General features: G+C 43.7%; 3 protein-coding genes across 6 annotated transcripts; 2 read left to right on the top strand and 1 right to left on the bottom strand.

The window, feature by feature from the left end:
• Positions 1 to 148: 148 nt before the first annotated feature.
• odf2a (outer dense fiber of sperm tails 2a) lies at positions 149 to 7,389 on the bottom strand. 2 transcript variants are annotated; one of them, XM_020107366.2, is made up of 19 exons: positions 7,248 to 7,389; positions 6,456 to 6,572; positions 6,104 to 6,217; positions 5,822 to 6,004; positions 5,120 to 5,307; positions 4,560 to 4,695; positions 4,260 to 4,379; positions 3,920 to 3,994; positions 3,662 to 3,733; positions 3,410 to 3,526; positions 3,111 to 3,296; positions 2,892 to 3,001; positions 2,668 to 2,803; positions 2,355 to 2,465; positions 2,000 to 2,263; positions 1,630 to 1,730; positions 1,354 to 1,516; positions 1,068 to 1,193; positions 149 to 985 (listed from the first exon to the last, which is right to left on the bottom strand). In XM_020107366.2, the coding sequence occupies exons 1-19, from the start codon at positions 7,248 to 7,250 to the stop codon at positions 815 to 817; spliced, it is 2,493 nt and encodes an 830-aa protein (XP_019962925.2). In that variant the 5' UTR covers positions 7,251 to 7,389; the 3' UTR covers positions 149 to 814. The 2 variants fall into 2 exon arrangements, with proteins under 2 accessions (XP_019962925.2, XP_069369419.1); XM_069513318.1 differs by having other exon boundaries at positions 7,196 to 7,336.
• A 510-nt stretch (positions 7,390 to 7,899) lies between these two features.
• Positions 7,900 to 13,295, top strand: marchf5l (membrane-associated ring finger (C3HC4) 5, like). Of its 2 annotated transcripts, none has more exons than XM_020107363.2 (7): positions 7,900 to 8,022; positions 10,154 to 10,261; positions 10,437 to 10,639; positions 10,865 to 10,995; positions 11,084 to 11,243; positions 11,856 to 12,022; positions 12,227 to 13,295. In XM_020107363.2, the coding sequence occupies exons 2-7, from the start codon at positions 10,233 to 10,235 to the stop codon at positions 12,386 to 12,388; spliced, it is 852 nt and encodes a 283-aa protein (XP_019962922.2). In that variant the 5' UTR covers positions 7,900 to 8,022; positions 10,154 to 10,232; the 3' UTR covers positions 12,389 to 13,295. The 2 variants fall into 2 exon arrangements, with proteins under 2 accessions (XP_019962922.2, XP_019962923.2); XM_020107364.2 differs by having other exon boundaries at positions 7,900 to 8,093.
• A 323-nt stretch (positions 13,296 to 13,618) lies between these two features.
• kctd9b (potassium channel tetramerization domain containing 9b) lies at positions 13,619 to 17,991 on the top strand. 2 transcript variants are annotated; one of them, XM_069513329.1, is made up of 12 exons: positions 13,619 to 13,811; positions 13,881 to 14,002; positions 14,117 to 14,160; positions 14,488 to 14,566; positions 14,675 to 14,733; positions 14,838 to 14,966; positions 15,151 to 15,218; positions 15,296 to 15,391; positions 15,495 to 15,644; positions 15,958 to 16,063; positions 16,159 to 16,292; positions 16,538 to 17,991. In XM_069513329.1, exons 1-12 carry the CDS (start codon positions 13,764 to 13,766, stop codon positions 16,652 to 16,654), a joined length of 1,152 nt encoding a protein of 383 aa, XP_069369430.1. In that variant the 5' UTR covers positions 13,619 to 13,763; the 3' UTR covers positions 16,655 to 17,991. The 2 variants fall into 2 exon arrangements, with proteins under 2 accessions (XP_069369430.1, XP_069369431.1); XM_069513330.1 differs by having other exon boundaries at positions 13,650 to 13,811; positions 16,519 to 17,991.
• Positions 17,992 to 20,998: the final 3,007 nt, after the last annotated feature.

Below are 20,998 nucleotides of genomic sequence, written 5' to 3'. Positions count from 1 at the left end.
CTCTCTCTCCCTCTCCCCAGGAGTGACGTCACTCTCTGCAGCTGTACGGAAACGACCGATACATTCCGGAAGCAGCCGAAGCTAAAGCCCAGATGTTCCCTCGTCGTGTTAACAGCGGACTCAGGCACAGAGAACACTGAACATCAAATACTTGGATGATCAAATGAAACTTTTATTCCCTCTCCAGTCAGCTCGATTCAGGCAAACAGTGATATACAGTCGAGACACTTCAGTGTGTAAATACTCTGTGGAACTGGTGTAACAGTGTGTGTGAGGATGCACACTCACAGTGTTGGGTCTTGTACCAGCAGGAAGTGTTAGCACTGATGTGTTCAGCTCACAACAATCATTCAAACGCACAGTGTCACGGCTGGTTTGGCGACAAACTTGTATAAATGTTAAAAAAAAGATCAATAGTTCAAATAGAATGAACTGAACAGATGAATTAACCCTTTAAGGCTTGGCTGCGCTTCATGGAGACAATTTGCAAGTTCTGCAGTTTTTGGCATTTAAAATACAAACTGCTACAAGGCACCAGCACAGCTAACCAGTGAGAAACATCATCGTAATGAAAACTGAAAATAATCTAGTGTTGGATGTTTGGTCTGGAAATATCAACGAGGAAAATGAGTTGAAATCGTCGTAAACATTTGAAAAATTTGACGATGAAACGTCTTCGTGGCCGGACTCTGCTGTCACCGTCCCTGAGAGCGACATGACTCGTTTCCACAAGAAATGATCATTTCTGAACTCAACTTCAGTCTCAAAGTTTGCTCATAATTCACATTTCAAAACTCCTCTGATGGACGGACTTTCAGAGGGGGGAGGGGGCCTGCAGGGATGTGCTGAGGGCCACATCTCCAAATACGTTGGCGTATGATGCTTTGAGGAACTGCACGTAGTTCTGCAGACTTCGGTTGGTGCTGTCCGACTGCTCCAGACGATCAGTCATGTCCTGCAGTCGGCTCTGATATCGTCGCTCCACCTGAGCATCATAAACACACATGTCACAGACCTGCTGATGGTTAATTAAACACTTTCAGTCGAGTGCTTCAGGAGGGATCTACCTCCTCTTTGCGACGTCGCAGTTGGTTGATTTCTGAGCTGGTTCTGCTGAGTTGAGTCTCCAAGTCGACTATCTTGGCCTGGGTGGAGCGTTCTTTGGTGATGACACGTTCTCTGGACTCCGACATCTGGAGATAAATATAACACAGTGAACAGAGGATGAAGAAGAGCACAAAGCAGAACTTTCATCGCCACACACACAAGCTGCAGAAGCCTCAGAGAAAATAACACTCGTGTCATTAAACACAATCTTTGACCAGTGTTCAGTAGCTGTTGACCGCTTCAGACCTGTTGTCGAGCATCATCCAGAGCCTCCTCCAGCTTTCTGCTCAACAGGGAGCATTCCCTCGTTTTTTCCTCCAGACGGAGTTGATTGCTGCAGATGGCGTCTTCCCGTTTCGTGATGACCGCCAGCAGGTCGCTGTTCTGACTGTCCGTCTCCTCCAGCTTCCTACGAGGAGACAAAAGACAACAATCAACTAGTCTCTTATATTGTTAAGATACTTTCAGTCGGCATTAACAAAGCATCATATCCATCAGAGTAGAGCAGTAGAGGTGACAGACCTTTCAAAAGTCTCCACTCGCTGCTGCAGCTGTCGGTTCTCCTCCAGCAGAACCTTGTTCTTCTGTCTGAACAGCTCCATCTGACTTCCCTGAGTCTCCACCTGATAAGACATGAACTTCACTAACTGAATTACCAATCAAAGTGCATCATAAGCTGCTTTCTGACATGAACTGAAGTCTGCTGACGTTCCTGACGTGTTCCTGACGTGTTCTGCAGGTTCTGAACATGAAAACAAATGTGAGAGTGAGAAAACAGCAGGGAAATGTGTGGAAACGAGCGACGTGTTGATGAAAACTATTCTTTGGTTTAAACTTGTTGTGCTGTTGTCAATGAAAATAACTGTAATCGTAAGAATGAGATTGTTCTGACCTTCAGGCGGAGATCTGTCAGGGTTGTGCTGAGCTCCACGCTGCGTCTCTCCTGGCTGCGTTCCCGGTCCTGAGCCTCCTGCAGCTGTAGCTCTGTGTGTCGTAAGGTGTCGGGGAGAGGCTCAAGCTCCGCCAGTCGTCCCAGCAGCTCCCTGCGCACCTCCTCTACTTCCTGCTCCAGCTTTCCCCGTACAGCCTGGGCCTCCCGCTCCGCCTGAGCCAGCCGAGTGCAGTACTCATCTGCCTCAGCCCGTGTTTTCCCCACCTACGGAGTGACAGTTCCCAGGAGGAAGAACCGTTCAGACAGTTGTTCCTCAAACTGTTGCAGACCTGGTGGTTCAGTGTGTTTCATGTACCTGGATCTTATAGCTGTCCACCAGGCTTTCATACTGCTTCATGGAAGCTTTGACCTGCTGAAGCTCCGACTGACACAAGGCGAGCTTCTCCTCCGTCATCGACTCTGTGGCCTGACACAGGTTCACATCATGTGTCATCAGTTATTACTGTAGATTAACCAGACAGTCCGACCTCATAATGTAATGTAAGTCGATGTAAGTCTATTAGAACGGGAAGAACATTATCCAGGACACTGAACAGACATGTCGACATTCTGACCAGGGCACGGTCACATTCATATTCAACACTCGTGCTCTGTTGGGAGTTTTTCACCTTGAGCGTCTGGTTCTCAAGTCTGATGGTCGTGCTCTCTGTGTTCAGTCCGTGCAGACGATCCAGTAGAGCCTCTCTCTCCGCCCGACCTTTCTCCTCTGACCTCTGAAGCTGCTCCGTCACTTCCACTATACGACTGTAGTATCATGCAACAGAACAAACTGTAAAGACCGGAGGAGTCTTACATCTGTTTGGATCTGCAGCTGTGTCTGAGAGCAACAAACCTGTTCAGCAGCGACAGTTCGATCTCCAGTTTACTCTTGTCTTTCACCTCTTGGGCATGATGGCTTTGCCAGGTCTCAGCTGCAGAAAGTGCTTCTGCCACCTGCTTCTCCTGTAAGAGATAAAAAAACGGACTTGCTGTTGCTAATGAAAAGCTCCACCTGTGTCTCTCTGACTATTAAATCTAGAGTTTCAGTGTCTGCTCGGTGACGCAGCCCTACCATGTCCAGCAGCTGGTTGCTCAGCTGGCCTGCGGTGTCCTCGCTGCGCTCAGCTCGTTGTTTTTGGGCTCGTGCAGCTCGTTTCAGGTCCTCTCGGTCTGTGCAGGTCTGCTCCTTCTGCCTCGTCAGCTGCTCCTTCAGATGGTCCATCTCTGCCTTCTGCTGGTCGGCTGCTCGCTCCAGGTTCTGGAGAAGAAACCAGGGTTCATATGTGCGGGACTGCAGGGGACGTGTTCATGAATACATTCAAACAACAAACAACAATAGATGAAGACACAGGAGAAAATCCCGGGACAAACCTTTATCTGCACCGTGAGCCGGTTGTTCTCTGCCTCTTTGCTGCGGAGCTGTCCTTGTAAATGTCCTCTCGTTGACTCCACACTCTTGGACAGATCAGCTGATCTCTTAGCGTTATCCTGCATTTTCAAATTCCAGAACACATATTGAGTAAGAATGAGGATTCTGCTTTAACCTGCCGAACTAAACGATGCATCACGATGTATTTTTAATTTATATTGTGTGAAATAGACTAAACTTAAACTAAACTGTACCTTCTCGGTATCGAGACGTTTAGAGAGTTGATCGAGCTCTTTTTCTCTCTCTTGAAGTTTCACCACAAGAAACTGAAGGGAAAAGGAGGTCGAACTTTATTTATATACATATAAATAAAAGGAGAATGATCGTCAGTGTAATTTGTGTAGCTTGTCAGTTTGTCAATGAGAAAACAAAGAGAACACATGATGCAATTAGGTTCATGAAAATAAAAGTCTATAAATAAAGTAGATTTTACAGGTTCATACTCAACTCACAGCATTTTCTGCCTCAGTGTCTGCGAGTCTCTTCAGTAACGAATCCTTCTGCTCCGACAGTCGCATTGACTCCATCTGTTCAAAGACATTTACCTCACAACATGAAACTTAACAAAGTTTAATATTTTGCAGCTGAGAACTGTCGGGACCATGATCATCCTCACGGTTATAATATAATATCACAGTTGTGAGACAATGGTCTGTGGTATTTCTCTACACTTACCATAACTATCCCTTTGATACATATGGTTGTATTGTAGACCCTTTTTATAAATCTGGAGTCAGATGAGCAATCAGAGAATCAGAAGACTACTTCATGTGGTTTTGCATCACACTGTACCTGGGATCTGTGCTGCTCTCTGAGAAGGTGCCGCAGCGTTCGGTTTGTGGCCTCAAACGTCTCCAACTTCTGCAGCAGCAGCTCCTTCTGACGACCTAGGACTGAAGTGTCTGACAGCCTCTGTACGGACAAACAGAAAACACAGAGAGGAGCAAAGACATTGGTTAATAAAAGTTTAGTGTCACAACAACAGAAAAGGTTTTCAAGCTTCCTGACAGATAAAAAAGCAAAGTTACCTGTTTTCTCAAGTATGTTGGGTCGGACAGGACACACAAGGTCAAACAATGAGTTCATACTCACACTAGAACCACACACTTTGAAAACAGACTCTCGCAGGGCTGAGACTTGTTTAGCAGCCGCAGCTCCGTCCATCTCAGCCTCCATCAGTTTTCTGAGCAGAGCGTCTTTGTCTTGTTGCGTACTGTCCCGGTCTAATCTGCAATGAGACAGGGACAATAATCCGATCTGACTTCAGGCCACAGAGAAAAATGTCTACCTAAGCATCAGACAGATTGATTAAAATGAAGAATCTAACCCTGGATGAATCTCTACCCAACTATCCCAGGAATAAAATAACTTCCATTAACATGACTAGAATAAAACCAGCATGACTCTGAGTGCCAGGAATTAGGACTCCAGACATTCATACTAAAGAATTCTCAGAGTGAAATATATGTTGCTCTAAAAATGCCCTGAAGTGTCAGAGTCACATGCTACAAGAACATTTGAGCACACAGACAAATGAATTATGGTTAAAATATTTGTGAAGGTGAAATCATCACACTTGTCCCAGAAAGTCAAAAGAAAAAGTGAGACAAAGATGAAGAGGGAGAGAAAACTAAGTTAAGTTTCATATTTGCCTGTTGTAGTCGCTCTGATCCAGCATCTTTTCCATCGACTGACGTAACCGTGTGTTCTCCCGCTCAGTCTCTTCCAGCTCCTTGGTCACCTCAGCAAGCTCCTCCTCCTGCTTGGCGATCACCCGCTGGGAGACGCTCAGCTGCTCCGACTGACGCTCCAGCAGCTGCTCTCTTTTCCGGAGTTCCACCTGCACATATATGTGACAGATATGCAAATGTACATGTGGACATGTACACAAACAATATGATACTGGGGACATGACTAATCTGCTCACCAGCCTCATGTCAGTCTGCAAGTCTGCAGGGATGTACGGAGGACAGAACGTGCAACGTGAAGGACTTCAAATTGTATTTGTTGCTATGGGATATTAACAATGCAGAGATATTGACCTTATAATGAATCTCAAATCTTTTTCTGAACAGGTTTGAGGAGTTCAAACAGGCCAGACAGTTTGAGGAAGTCAGCACATTTAGATTCAGCTACGAGCTTTCGTGGCAAACTTTGATAAAAGTGATGGCCAGTGAGTAGAAGCTGGTGGCTACATGCTTTGAAAACAATGCATTTTACCAGATCTACCTGTGCTGAAGCAAAGTACACAGATTTTCATTTGTAAAAAGAGTGCTCTTAGATGTAGGACTCAAAAGTAATGGAACTCATAACTTTGTACTGACCAGTCCAAAGTGGACAGAGAAGAGACTCACCTCATTCTTTAGAGAACTGACGTCTGTCAGTAAGCTGTCAATCTTCCTCTCATACTGGCTGATTCGTCCGTGAAGCCCTTCCTCTTCCTCTGATGTGAGCTCAGCCAATCGCAGTGCAGAGTGGGACTGATCAGGCTCTGGTTCGGGGAGCGGTGGCGTGATCTCAAGGTGGTGCGTTGGTCCCTGGGTGCGAATGACACTTTCATTAACACAACATCCTGACTGGCTGAGCACATTCACAATCCTGAGACAAGAACGAGCAGAGGCTTCAAGATCAGTTACCTCCCACTTGTAGGAGGCGTCTCGTATTGAGGCTTTTCCTGGTGGAATCCATGGCACTCGAGTTTTGACTGTGGCTGTAGGACGGAGGTTTCCTCTGTCCATCTTGGTCCTCACCTTAAAAACACATCTTGTTACAGTCAGGTCTTCCAATGCTGCAAAATAACTCAATCATATGAGATCAGATGTGCACTATGAAAAGGAGTGAGGGGAATGGTTGGGAACATTATTTGATCAGAAAATAAGAAATATAACAAAGAAGCAAAATCTTCAAAAAGTGCAGATTTGTAACAAAAGATAAAACTGAATATGAAGTACACGTGAATCATGTTAATAAAACAATTGCATCTCTAACCTGAGGGGATTTGACAGCATGCGTCCTATGACCCATCACGTGCACATGGACAGGTGTGGCCTCGTTGACATGCACATGAATCGGAGGGGAACTCGAGCGGTTCCTCGTTGCTTTCCTCTGTCAAACACAGTGAATGAGTGATGACTGAGTATTTCCAACAGTTTACGTGCTAACACAAGGATTTACAATGGTGAGCAATGTTAAGTTGATGTCACAGGTAAGGAAAGGTGTGTGAGTGGAAACCCAGGGAAACTAAGTCAAGACACAGTTGGAAGAATAATTCGACTGCTTCATATTTCTGCTCTTCTGTCTTAATAAGGTGGAAACTTTCCTGGACCACATCATGTTTATTGCAGTCAGACATTTGTGTCACTGCTACAAAGTCAAACAAGGAAGAAAACAAGTGATTATAATATTAAACCATCATTATGAACTATTCATTTGAATTCGAATATAATACTGTGGAATATATTGACTACAAACGAAATCTTGCGGCAATTAGAAGCGGATCCCATTTACAATAACACTAATTTAGATTACGATACTAACATTACCACAAACAATCACTACTATGAATTCCAAGCTAAACGACAGGCACTTAGAATTATTCACACGTGGATTCGGCAGTAGTTTCACATCATTCTATAAACGTGTTCAAGCCTTAAACACATTAACAAATGCAGCGTGGCTTCGCAAGAAGTATGCACGAGCTTGACTTTAGCGTTAGCTTGTTAGCTAACCTTGATAGCAGCCGTACTAGCGTCTGTGGGATTCAACGACCGATGTTCTTACCATAAGAGAAAGTAAAGCAAAGTATAATAATCACAGGATGAAGTTCATCGGCAGCGCAGCTTCTGAGGAGCGAACAAACTGCGGAGAGCTAACGGACAACACGTCTGCTGAACTTCAACACAGCCACCACACGCGCTCTGTGGTTGGTCAGTTCGACGCACGTGACACGTTTCCCCAGCGCTGATTGGACCAGAGGCGAAGGTTCGACGTTCCTTGGCAACACACTGAACACAACAGGCTGGTGGCGAAGACCCGTTTGAGAGAAACCAGGAAAACACACAACTCTTCCACTAGGATTTTAAAAAACAGCTTAAATTATTACACATGGTTCACAAACAGCAACAGAGTGAATGATGGCAACATGTGAGTGTGTGATCTGTTAGTATATATATGAATCAGCGTGTAGGGACGTTTCTGGGATGTTTTATGATTTCCTATCTTTACTCAGCTCTGTTGTCCTTATTTGTAACCACGTTCCTCTTCAGTAGCATTTTTATTTTCTCAGTTTGTAAATTCATTCAAAACCACCTGAAAAGAACTTCGTTCAATAAACCTGATTATAATCCTGGATCGTATTTTTCCAGCTTGAACATCAAATTTCTTACATTGTTTTACTATTTGAACGCAACAAGGCTCGTCACAGTTTCTGACCAATCAGATCTGCTGAGCGCCTCGCTGGGCGGGACCTATGGTGGCTGAAGCTAATCGTGTGTCAACACTTTATTCCGGATTAAACTTGTGGATCTTCACAAAGTGTGAGCGGCTCGTGTTCCAGGTACGTGCTGCTCCAGGTGACTTACAGCTGCTGGGTCCACCGGCACCTCGACGAGTCAGCTAACTAACTAGGTTAGAGCTAACCTGGCTCACTTTCTGTTTACTCACGAGCTAAACCTTGTCAAGCTAACTCCTGTTAGCTCCAGTTTGTTTATGAGCCCACAGCAGCTGAAGTGAAACTGGTTCCATTCAACCAGTTAAATTAAACCAGTGAAGTGAAACTGGTTAAATTAAACTAGTGAAGTCCAACCAGTTAAATTAAACTAGTGAAGTCCAACCAGTTAAATTAAACTAGTGAAGTTAAACCAGTGAAGTTAAACTGGTTCAATTAAACTAGTGAAGTTAAACTGGTTCAATTAAACCAGTTAAATTAAACTGGTTCAATTAAACTAGTGAAGTTAAACTGGTTTAATTAAACCAGTTAAATTAAACTGGTTCAATTAAACTAGTGAAGTTCAACCAGTTAAATTAAACTAGTGAAGTTAAACTGGTTCAATTAAACCAGTTAAATTAAACTGGTTCAATTAAACTAGTGAAGTGAAACTGGTTCAATTAAACCTGAAGTTAACCTGGTTCAGTTAAACTAGTGAAGTTCAACCAGTTAATTTAACTAGTGAAGTTAAACCAGTGAAGTTAAACTGGTTCAATTAAACCAGTTCAATTAAACCAGTTCAATTAAACCAGTGAAGTTAAACCAGTGAAGTTAAACCAGTGAAGTTAAACCAGTTAAATTAAACTAGTTAAATTAAACCTGAAGTGAAACTAGTGAAGTTAAACTAGTCAAATTAAACCTGAAGTTAAACTGGTTAAATTAAACTAGTTAAATTAAAACTGAAGTTAAACTAGTTAAATTAAACCAGTGAAGTTAAACTAGTTAAATTAAACCAGTGAAGTTAAACCAGTTAAATGTTCACTTTGGAAGCTCAGACTGAAACTAACTCATTTCTCAAGAACTGGCTCTGTGTTAGTTTCACTTTGTAGGAAGTTGTTCGTTGTACATTTGTTTTAATAAAAATATTAAATAATATAAATATTACTTTCTAGGTTAAGATATCGAATGCAAAACATACTACTACTACTACTGATACTACTACTACTGATACTACTACTACTGATACTACTACTACTATTTATAACAATAATAACAATAATGAGTAATGTGGTTATAAGTACAAAACTGTTACTTGTAATTGACTATTTCTTAAACTGCAGTATTTTTATTTTTACCAAAGTATAATCCTGATCAGTCCAAAACTTTTACTTTCAATAAAGTTGTTTTAACATTTTTTTCACAAATCTTTGTGAAGTAAAACTATTGATGTAAAAGTATATGATTACATACATGTATGTAAAGTACTAATATTAGTAAAAGTACATGATTATAAACATCAAAATAAACATGTAATCTTTGTGGTACTTTTTCCTCCACTACTTTTATTTCACGGTTACTACGCGGATTCAAGTCATTTTAAAACAAAATATATTAATCAAATAAATCATGATATATATATATTAAGGCAGATATGATACTCAGCAATATATACAATTGTTAAAACTGTACCTTTGCAACTTTGAGTATATATTATTAATACCTTTCTACTTTAACTCAAGTAAAATCTTAAATACATTACAGTACTTCACAGTATTCTAAAACTACAGAGTTATTGAGTTTTTCTCTGAGACTCGGTTTGTTCGGCCGGCTGCGTGCTCGGGCTCAGGTCACAGTGACGCACAGACTTTAGTCTTGTAAGAATTTGGTGAAGGATAAATTTAGTGTCACCAGTTTGGTTTTACTGCAGCTATTTTCAGAATGAGCTAATGTGCAGGACAAGTATATTTATACATTATAACACAATTCATTCACAAGGGTTATTCAACAGCTCGTCATTTTTCAATAAATAAAGAAATAAAAACATTAAAATGCAAATAAAAAGAAGACTTCCATCTTTCCATTTCCTGTCAGTTATCCAGATTATATGTTATTATTCATTGTGCTGCAACTGACAACTATTTTCATTCTCAACTTCTGAAATGATTTTTCCATTAACGGATTCAATCAATCAAATGTTATTTGTACGTCCTATATTCACAAATCATGGATCTTAACAAGGTGCCACATCCTCGATCTATAGATATTGATTTCCGGTCTTTGCTGTCGTCTGATGGGCTCATGAGAACATCGAAGAGACAAGAGTCAGTTCCTGAACCATCATGGCCGTTGTTGAGGAGCAGCCTGAGAAGTAAGACCTGATGTTGATCATATTGAATTGTGGGTAATGTAGGTCTTCTGTGTTGACAAGAAAGAATGTGTGGATTTAAAGAGACGATATGTGGTTTTGCTGCATTTACATTTTGTGTGTGTGTGTGACGAGTTCTCTTAAATCCCTGAACGTGCCACATCTGTGTGTCGCCCAGACACTGCTGGGTGTGTTTTGCCACAGAGAGGGACGACCACAGTGCGGAGTGGGTGAGTCCCTGCAGGTGTAAAGGCTGCACCAAATGGATCCATCAGTCGTGTCTGCAGCGCTGGCTGGACGAGAAGCAAAGAGGCAACAGTGGAGGAGCAGTCAGCTGTCCGCAGTGTGGCACCGAATACCACGTTGTCTTCCCCAAGATGGGTGAGTGACAGCTCTGCAACATAGAAAACCTTCAACAACGTCACAATATTTGTTTCCTAAAACTGCTGCTCGCTTTAGTTTTTAATCCACACTGGTTTTGCAGTGAGCGTTAGTGGCAGCAGGACAATGTGATAACCGGGATCTCTGCTCATTACAGAGGATCTCTGTGACACCTGAAGACAACATGGTCATAACTTGACTGTGTGGTTTCCTCTCTGTCCTCAGGCCCCTTAGTGTATTTCCTGCAGCAGGTGGACAAAGCTCTGTCACGAGTCAGTCCCTTCGCAGCTGTCGGGGTGGTTGTCGGGACGGTGTACTGGTCAGCCGTCACATACGGAGCTGTGACCGTCATGCAGGTCCACTGACACGACTCACACAGACAGAAGATTAAACCAGAGAACGTCACAGTGTACGAGCCTCACCTCTTTGTGTTGTCATGCGCAGGTTGTGGGTCATAAGAAGGGGCTGTATGTGATGGAGCGGGCTGACCCGCTCTTCCTGTTGATGGGTCTGCCCACCATCCCTGTGGTGTTGGTCCTGGGAAAGATGATCCGCTGGGACGAATATTTACTTCGGCTGTGGCACAAACGCCACCTTCCTCCAGGTGAATAAACCCAGACGTACATCCTGAATCACACACAGGACCCTTCAATTAACTTTCAGACTCAACAAGACAAAGGTCGCAGGATAAATATGGAGAGAAATAAGAAATAACTGGTGATAAACTTATGTTTCATGACCGATGAACTGATCTGTGAGTAATGTGAGGTGTTCACAAACACACTGCTCTGTCCACAAGTTCACATAAAGGCCTAAAACATTAGTGAGGTTATTTATCTGTGAACTGTGAGTGAGCACAGGTCAAGTTTTCAGACTGATACATAGATGTGTTTTGAGTTTAAGTGCTGTGGGAAACTAAAGACGTCCTGCTTTATAGTTAATGTGTCTGGACCAAAGTGGTGGACGAGCACAGTCAACCTGTGCAGTGGTATTAATTACTCTAATATTAATAACGATGATTATAATTATACAAATCATTTTCATGTAAACTGTTTAGCAAGAAGATAACTGAAGATTGTTTTAGTTTCAGTTTTCAAACTTGAACCCTGATTTTAATTGCATCTACAATAAATATAAAACAGTGATTGGATAATATCATGTATGTGATGTAGTTTATGATCAAATGAAAAACTGATTCATAACTGCTTTACACCAGGTCACAACCGTTATCTGCCTCGTCTGCCTAACGACGGACCCGGTGCAGGAGATCATCTCTCCGTGTCCAGGACTCTGTGCGGAGCGCTCATCTTTCCCTCCATCGCCAGTCTGGTGGGGAGGGTTCTGTTTCGACGGGTGTCATCGAATCTGCAGAGAACGATGCTGGTGAAGACAGGGAGACGGTCGGGGGGGGTTGGGAATTGTGCTTTATGAAAATATGCATTTTCACTCCAGTTTTGGAAGCTGGACATGTCCATCGTTATTTACAGTCTGTAATGTGAAGAATCTGTCCACGTGTGATTGTGTCACCAGAGCAATTTGTTCTTTTATTGATTTGTAGTAGACACCGTTCTGTTGTCTTTCCCACAGGGGGGCCTCGTGTTCGTGTTGCTTAAAGGAGCGTTGAAGGTGTATTTCAAACAGCAGCAGTACATCGTCCAGGCCAACAGAAACATCCTCAACTACCCCGAGAGAAACGGAAATGGACAGAGCGAAGGTGGCGAGGACACAGAGGAGAGTGGAAACGAGTAGTTCGACTTGTTTGGATACAGAAGCTGGAGTCTATGTCAGAGAGGATTTTATAAAAAAACAAATGTATTTTTATCGTGACAAAGCAGAACTCAGGAGACTAGTTTTGGCAGCAGTGGCAGTGGACGTCTCGTAATTCACTGACGTCCAGTATAAAGTCTGATGACGGTTCCCAACACTAAATCCAGTTTATGGCTCATTTGACAAAAAATTAGAAATGGCCTCCTCTCTTTTTCAAGATATTTGAATCCTTAGTTTGGCTCTAAATGTCCTGAATGTAGAAAAACTGTTGGTGCTGCTGTTTGCAAACAATCAATTTACCCTCAGTGCCTCTTATTATCGTAACTGACTTAGTTGGAACGCTGATGCACGTGCAGGTGAATCAGTTCTACCTGAGAGACAGCTCTGTTAACACAAATCAGACCTGCTGAATCACAGGTGTTTGCAGAATGAAGGTTTGGGTGTTATAGGGACGCAGTCGTAGCGTTTCATAGTTTTATTGCACAGATTAATCAGAGTGTGTTTATTTATTGGCCTCATGTTGCACTTCCTCTTGATGCTCAGTTAAAGCAGAGTTCAGACCAGATGACAAAGGAGATTTAAAACACTGATTCAATAATATATTTACATTTGTTTGGAATTTGATTCTCGGTCTGGAGTTCTCCATGTTCTTGAAAAGAGATTTTCTCTTTTAAAGTAAACGTGTAATTCATGTTTGAGTATTCTTCAGTTGAGGTAAATAAAGCAGCTCCTGGACCAGAAGGTCGAGAAACTATCGATCGTCTTTGCTTTTGCCAAATGAAAAATCTCTGGCTGATTGATGCAGTGTCTTTGCAGGAGTGAGTTAAACTGAGCTCATATTTTATGTCTTGGAGAATAATTTGTCTAATAAATCTCTCTGGAAAACCAACCGCCGACCTCCTGTTCTGCATTGTTTGATCACATTTGATTGATCATTTGATTTTACAGTATATGTATGAGTTTTAAAAGACAGTGTCCCTCTACACACTTCTGATCTGTGTTTGATTTAAGTTCGATGAATTATAAATGAATGATTTATTATTCTGAGCTTGATGAGTTTTCATCGTGTGGTTGCCCCGCCCATTCACCTGACCGGTTGGCTGTCGTGGACAATACACAAAGCTGATTGGCTAATTTGGCCGCACTGGGCGTGTTTATCCCTCCTCTGCCTCTGATTGGCTGGGATTCAGGGAAGAAGACTGGTGATTGGTCACGTTGAGAGGAGCAGCCAATCAGAGGCAGGGTGCTGCTTCCTGTGGTGGGACAAACATAAACCCACCGAAGAAGAAGAGGAGGAGGAAGAGGAGGAGGTGTCTCGATGAGTCTCCGGTAGAAGACCCGTTAACGTCCAGGGACCATGAGGAGAGTCACGCTGTTCGTTAACGGAAGCTCCACTGACGGGAAGGTGAGAACAAACATGTCGTCATAACAACATGGCTGCTGGAGCGGCGACTGAAGCTGTTTCCGGTCGCAGGTGGTTCCGGTGTTCGGGTCCCTGGAGGAGCTCCTGACCGCGGCCAGCTCCAAGCTGCGGGTTCGAGCCTCCGGTGTTTACAACGGCAGCGGCGGCCTCATCGATGACGTCACCCTGATCAGGTAGAGTCAGGGAGTGGAACCGGAACAGCGCGTGAGCTTCCTGTTCACTTCACTCACTGTGTGTGTGTGTGTGTGTGTGTGTGTGTGTGTGTGTGTGTGTGTGTGTGTTCTCAGAGATGAGGACGTGTTGTACATATCAGAGGCAGATTCACCTGAAGGTAAGAGTACTCCATAGTTACAGTACTAGTAGTAAATATACTTCCTTCTGTAAAGTATCACTGTAAAAGTACACAGGTATCATCAGCTCCCAGTTTTAAAGTACTGCAGTATTATACTTCCTGTTTCAAAGTGTGGGCGTGTTGTCAGTGGGGGGGGGGTCGTAGTCTTTCTGTTTGAATGGAGAAAAATCGATGGAGCTTCACCTGGTTGCCATGGTAACATCATGATGGTATTAGATGAACGTCCTCGAGGTTCAGACATATCATCGGAGGTTCAGACTGCAGCTTTAATACTGTGTGTGTGTGTGTGTGTGTGTGTGTGTGTAGATCCTCAGGATGAACGTTCTCAGACTCACACTGATTGGCTTACGCTCAATGTGGGCGGACGCTGCTTCACCACCACCAGGTACAGTTTGTAATCACGTGACCATGATGCATCGGTATGAAACATCTGTAAACAGCTGGACGTCAGTGAGACATGGCCGCCTTGTAAACAGGTTGTGTGTGTCCACAGGAGCACGCTGGTCAGTAAAGAGCCTGAGAGCATGTTGGCTCACATGTTCAGAGAGAAAGGTGATGTTGCACAACTTTCATCTCTTCATCTGAACAGAGAACATTCAGCTCGTTATTTAACTTGGTGTCCGTCCTCGTCCTCTCGTCCTCTCGTCCTCATTCAGATGTGTGGGGGAACAAGCAGGACTCTCAGGGGGCGTACCTGATCGATCGCAGCCCGGATTACTTTGAACCCATCCTGAATTATCTGAGACATGGACAGCTCATCATCAACGAAGGGATCAACCCACTGGGTACAGCACACTCACACACACTCACACACACACTCACACACACACTCACACACAGTCACACACACTCACACACACTCTCACACACACACACTCACACACACACACACTCTCACTCACACACACACACTCACACACACTCTCACACATCCTGGACGACACGTCTAATCTGCGTTGTTCTCTGCAGGCGTCCTGGAAGAGGCTCGTTTCTTTGGTATTGAGCAGCTCGCCGAGCAGCTGGAAGCTCTCATCAAGGTGTGTGAGCGTGAACACGGAACATTTCACTGACATGTATGTTCCGTGTCAGCAGTTTGACTCCTGTGTGTTTTCAGTCCTCGCAGCCGCCTGATGACCACTCACCTCTGACCCGCAAAGAGTTCATCAGATTCCTGTTGGGCACGACCACCAAGTCAGAGCTGCGGTGTCAGGTACATCAAAATAAACTCAGACAGAGAGAACCTGCATGTTTTCAATATTTGGTCACGTGACGCAGACTCGAGCTCAGACTCTCGACGTGTCCGTTTCCTACAGGGTCTGAACTTTAACGGTGCAGATCTGTCTCGACTGGATCTGCGCTACATCAACTTCAAGATGGCCAACCTGAGAGGAGCCAACCTGACGCACGCCAACCTGAGCGGGGCCAACCTGGAGAGAGCTGACCTGTCCATGGCGTGTCTCGACGTGAGTTACTTTGATTCATGGTCAGAATATCAGATATGATCAGGGAGCGTAAATCTGATTCATGAGTCCAGTACAAATGATGACGAGGCTGATCCAGAGACAGAGTCTGAACATCAACACCGAACTCTCTCTCTCTGTGTGTGTGTGTGTGTGTGTGTGTGTGTGTGTGTGTGTGTGTGTGTGTGTGTGTGTGTGTGTGTGTGTGTGTGTGTGTGTGTGTGTGTGTGTGTGTGTGTGTGTGTGTGTGTGTGTGTGTGTGTGTGTGTGTGCGTGCGTGCGTGCGTGCGTGCGTGCGTGCGTGTGTGTGTTACAGGGAGCTAACCTGCAGGGAGTGAAGATGCTCTGCACCAACGCTGAGGGAGCGTCACTGAGAAGTTGTAATTTTGAGGATCCAGCTGGAATCAAAGCTAATCTGGAAGGTGACGCAGCCAAACTCACACATTCTCCTCATGAACTCATCTGAGTTCGTTTTAAATTAAAGTTAATGTGTGTGTGTGTGTGTTTCCGTGTTCAGGAGCAAACCTGAAGGGCGTGGACATGGAGGGAAGTCAGATGACGGGGATCAACCTGAGAGTCGCTACACTGAAAAATGCCAAACTGAAGAACTGCAACCTGAGAGGAGCCACACTGGCCGGGACGGACCTGGAGGTGAACACACAAACTATTACTATTTTTTAATTTCTTTAATTGTATTTGCATTTCTATGGAAAACTCTTTTGTCAACGTCTTTTAAATGTGCACTATAAATACATTGACTTTCTGCTGTATTATAACTGATAATGATCATTTTGCACAGTCTCATTTTATCCAGACAGTATTTACACTTCAACATGTCAACAACGATGGACAGAGGTTTCGATTTTCAGGTTTTCAGTTTGGATCTTTCTCTGCAGAACTGTGACTTGTCAGGATGTGATCTTCAGGAGGCGAACCTGAGAGGCTCCAATGTGAAGGGAGCCATCTTTGAGGAGATGCTCACTCCGCTGCACATGTCTCAGAGCGTCCGCTAAAGCTCCGCCCTCTTCCACGGGCGTACGTTAACGATTTTAACGAGTGAATGTTTCATGGGACACAAGTTAGACCAACAGTTCATGAGTAAATCATGGTGTTCATAAATTATTTAAAGTTCTACTCAGGCTGCAATTAACAGTTTTTATTATCTGTTATCTAGTTTGAGATGAAACTGAAATGTTGAATGAAAAGGAAACATTTCCCAAACAAATATTAAATCCAAGAACCTGCAGCCTCAACACAAACACAATCATTTATCACAGATCTTTTTCTTCACCTTATCGATCATGAAAAATATTTGTCAGTAGTATTGACCCCCCCTCCCCTCCCCCGTCATGACGACCAGTGAAAACCAAACTTTGTATTTTGCTCTGAACCAAACAAACAAGTATCAACAAACTTTTAGCAGCTTAGATTTTCTACAGTTTTAGAAGCAGCTGTTTTCAAAATATTGTCTTTAAATGATTTCTGCGTCTTTACTGAGCAGCTGTTTTGTTACATCGAGCTGTTGAATGTAGTTTCTAAAAGTAAATGTGTCCAACACATCAGCCTTCGAATTCAATGTGATCATGTCTCTCAGTGGTCACGTCGTTCCAGTGTCTGCAGCTCTGACGGCTCCTTCAGCTTCTACACTGGAAACATGTTCAGTGAAAGAAGGGAACATCCTGAGGTGACGTGAGGGTGAGATTTGTTCCAAAGGAAGAAGAACTCTGTGTCTCTGGTTCTTGTTCAGGATTTTCATGAAAGTTTTTAATGGTTATTAAGTGTTTTACAGACGCTGCATTCATCCACTGCTTTCCTCACTTGCCTTCTTCATCGCTGGCTTCTCCGTTCTCCCTCCAGAAAACCATACTGATTTGTTTTTGTTCTAAACGGTTCATAGTTTAGTGTGTGAACTGGATCTTATACAAAATCTATTCTGTAGCTGCTCCTTCCTCATTTTACCTCTGAGCGTTAGTAACAGATGCTCCCTGAAGCACGTCGGCTCTGCTGGTTGTCTTCATCATTTTGTGATGAAATTAAAAATGCCGTCATTACATAAACATTGTGTGAATATATAAAGTATATACAACCAGTGTGAACCTTGTGACTGAGCTAAGTCATTTCATTCCATTAAACTGCTGTTGTAGTTCTGATCTGTGCCAACAGAAAATTATATTTTATTATGTGTTGACCTACTGAGCGGCCATGTTTGCAGAATGTTTTATACGTTATTTTGCACATTTGATGTAAACTGGTGTGAAATGTGAAAGCACAGAGGTGCTAACCTGAACCGTCGCCTCAGCTGCGCTCCGGTTTTCATCAGCAGGACCATTAATAAATGTTTTTCTTACAACTTCTCTTGTTCGTCTTGTTCTTCATGATACGGATGATCTGTGAGAACGGTGAAAGTCTTATTCCTTGCGTCGCTTCGTGGTTTTATATTTAACCGATCTAACGTGTAGAAGAAATATAAAGGCGGGTGAGGTTCGCTCGTCATATTGATTTTATTGTGATGTTGTAATGGATCATTGGGTTTTTATTATCTGGATATTGTACCCTGACACCCCAGCAGAGGGCAGTGTTGTCTGTCTTTACAGGAGACGTTCCCTCCACATGTGATTTAAAGTTTAAATTTATCAGAAGAACTTTGTCTCTGCAAACGTCCAGATCCGTCCGCTAACGAGCATCAGACCCTCAGGTCGAGTTATTTTCTGTCTCTGCGTGTGATGATGGTTTACATCTGTGGTTCGGTCACGTACACACGTGTTCTGTTCTGGGTGTAAACACAGGAACATGTAAATGTTTGGTCGAGGAAAAATACAAAGAATTGGAAATCAACATTTACAGCTGATGGATTTGTGTTTCCTCTGACCGGCTGTAAATGTTGACTTCCATCAAACCACAGCGGGGGAGCGGTGATGAGGAAATGAGGCTGTGGGCGGAGGGGCCTGATTGGTTGTTTGTGGTTAAGCGATGACATCAGTCGGTCCAATCATAGTTCAATACACATCTGTAAACCACAGTTACAAACAGTGAGTCCTTAAAGCTGCAGGGATGAGGGTTGGCCTCTTGGGGGCAGTAGAACAAGATGAAAACGACATCACATGATAAATGTGATGATGTTTACTCACACAGAGTTTTGTATTGTTGCATAGCTAACGTTAACGTCCACAGCTTCTAGTTCCACCACTTCTCTGCTAATGTTGACGTTAGCATGTCAACGTTCAAACACACCTGTCGGGGAACAGGTCGTTTATCAACTGGAGCCTGTGTCCGTCCTGAGACTGTAAATAAAGATGGACGCCGTGACAGCTCCTTAAAGTGAAGCCAAATCCTCTCATTTGCCCCCTGGTGGCTGCAGTTCAGGTCAAAAATCTCCTCCATGTTAGCAGATGGGACATGGACCAAACTAAAACTCAAAGTAGACGTTAAATAAATGTTTAAAGATGTTTCTGTCGTTGCAGCTCGTTCTTCTCTGACTGATGTTTGTTCAAGTGTTTCTCATCAGTTTGGTTTAATCAGTTATTTAATGATATAAAAACAGGCGGAGACGTCATGATTGACAGCTGACACTGACTCAGGATTGTCTGGCTACTGCAAATGACATCATCACCACAAGGTGGCAGCGTTCTGAGATATTTTGGCTCAGTTGTTGGAGGAAGTGGAGACGAGTCCATGTCTTTATTTTCAGTCAGATAGAAAACAAAGAGCTGAAGCTGCAGAGTCGGAGCTGGTTCTCTGCCTCTGTTTTAACACAACCGTTGTTTATTCCGTAGAAAATGTGTAAATAAGGATGATTGTGCAGCTTTAAGGGAAAATGATGGGTGTGACACTTTGGATCCGTGCGATGTCATCATTTTTCTCCAGTATCAGCTGAGCGGTGACATCGTGAGAGTTGCCAAACACAACACGCCCCCACGCTCCTCAGTGTATTTTCAGTTTGTAAAAACACAGTTGCTTCATGTCTGGTCGGACTGAACTCGTGGGGGGGGGGTGAAGTGAACGACTGGAAGAGTCTCTGATGAAGCGGCTGCTCTGTGCACACCTCAGGCCCGACTGAGCTCAGTGTGGCTGCTCAGGTTAAAGGTTGTTCTATAGGAGCAGTCGCAGTTCAAGTAAAAGCAGCTAAATGAAGTTAGCAGCTCGTGTGTTCGATGCTGAAGATGAATGAAGATGTGAGTTGGGTGGACCCGGTCTGTGTCAGTCTCGATCTGTCGACATCTTCAGACTTCGGGTGGAGTCGCTGACGAGGATGAGACAAACGTGACTCAGGCCCCTCCCACTGATAATCCTCCGCTGTTCCACTTATTGTTCCATGAATCAATTCAGCGGCTGAAGAATCGTCCACTTGTATCAGACGTCAATAAGAACAAAGTTTGGGAGCAGCTCAGGTTTTATCTGCTGGAAAATAGCTGCAGGACGTTTAGAAATTCATCAATAACATTAATAGACAAGTCTCCTAGTACTGATCCTTGTGGAACACCATATTCAATCATGACGGTTTCTCTCTGTGTTACTCATGAGGTGATTACAACAGATCAGTGATCAGTTTACAGCAGCACAGGAAACTGATCAATATCTTTGGGGTTTGAAAGTCTGTGGTTATTTCTGTCGTCCTCAGAGGAACATGTGTCCACGCCTTGTGTTGGAGGAGGACTTCCTCATCCCTCCCTCTCTGAGCTGTAAAAACTAACTCTGACTTATTAAAGCTTAATGTCAGCTGAGCCTGATCCAGTCTGTGTCTCTGAGCTCATGATCCCGTGAGTCATCTGTGACATCACTGGACCCAGAACATGTGTCGGCCGTGTGGAGACGTCATCATCACGTATTGTCTGATTTAAAACCAGCTGCTGATTATTACTGAGACTCAGCTGCTGTTCATGAATACACTAGAGGCTGCAGCTGTTTTGAATGTGCATTAGGTTGCATTATGGGAAATGTAGGATGTTAGGACAGTCTCCGTGCTGCTCTGATTTTCCAGGTTGAATCACAGACTTTAAATCACTTCACATGGGTCCGTTGTTATTCCTCAGTCCGTCTCCTCCTGCATGAATCAGTCTGTAACGATCTGACACCGGCACTTATCCACCGCTGTGAATCCACTCAGTCTGTGTGTCGCTGTAAATAACGGCTCAGGCCTCGTTCCTGGTTCCTCTGCAGCGGACGACCTTGATTCTGCTGCGAAGAAATTAAACCTTAATAACAGATGGAGCTTCACTTCTTGATGTGGGTGGACGTGTGTGTACTTGTACAGATGTCTTTGTGAGGACCCTTTTCAGCCTACAACCTACATGCTGAGGACATTTTGGCCGATCCTCACTGTCGGACCCTTTAATGGACGGTCAAGACTTTAGAGTTAG

This window comes from Paralichthys olivaceus, chromosome 18 (genome assembly GCF_024713975.1).
Source record: "Paralichthys olivaceus isolate ysfri-2021 chromosome 18, ASM2471397v2, whole genome shotgun sequence".
In the NCBI taxonomy this organism is placed as follows: Eukaryota; Metazoa; Chordata; class Actinopteri; order Pleuronectiformes; family Paralichthyidae; genus Paralichthys; species Paralichthys olivaceus.
The sequence above is the reverse complement of the archived record's forward strand: the minus strand, read 5'-3'. Positions and strand labels throughout refer to the sequence as shown.

Bases quoted from the DNA above. Each gene is read 5' to 3' on its own strand.
- kctd9b (XM_069513329.1), top strand. From the start codon at position 13,764: ATGAGGAGAGTCACGCTGTTCGTTAACGGAAGCTCCACTGACGGGAAG. The intron at 13,812-13,880 runs GTGAGAACAAAC...TTCCGGTCGCAG, and splicing joins GAAGCTCCACTGACGGGAAG to GTGGTTCCGGTGTTCGGGTC. The intron at 16,064-16,158 runs GTGACGCAGCCA...TTCCGTGTTCAG, and splicing joins AATCAAAGCTAATCTGGAAG to GAGCAAACCTGAAGGGCGTG.
- marchf5l (XM_020107363.2), top strand. From the start codon at position 10,233: ATGGCCGTTGTTGAGGAGCAGCCTGAGAA. The intron at 10,996-11,083 runs GTCCACTGACAC...TGTCATGCGCAG, and splicing joins GAGCTGTGACCGTCATGCAG to GTTGTGGGTCATAAGAAGGG. The intron at 12,023-12,226 runs GTGAAGACAGGG...TCTTTCCCACAG, and splicing joins ATCTGCAGAGAACGATGCTG to GGGGGCCTCGTGTTCGTGTT.
- odf2a (XM_020107366.2), bottom strand. The intron at 2,466-2,667 runs GTGAAAAACTCC...AACCTGTGTCAG, and splicing joins TTGAGAACCAGACGCTCAAG to GCCACAGAGTCGATGACGGA. The intron at 986-1,067 runs GTAGATCCCTCC...TATGATGCTCAG, and splicing joins TGCGACGTCGCAAAGAGGAG to GTGGAGCGACGATATCAGAG.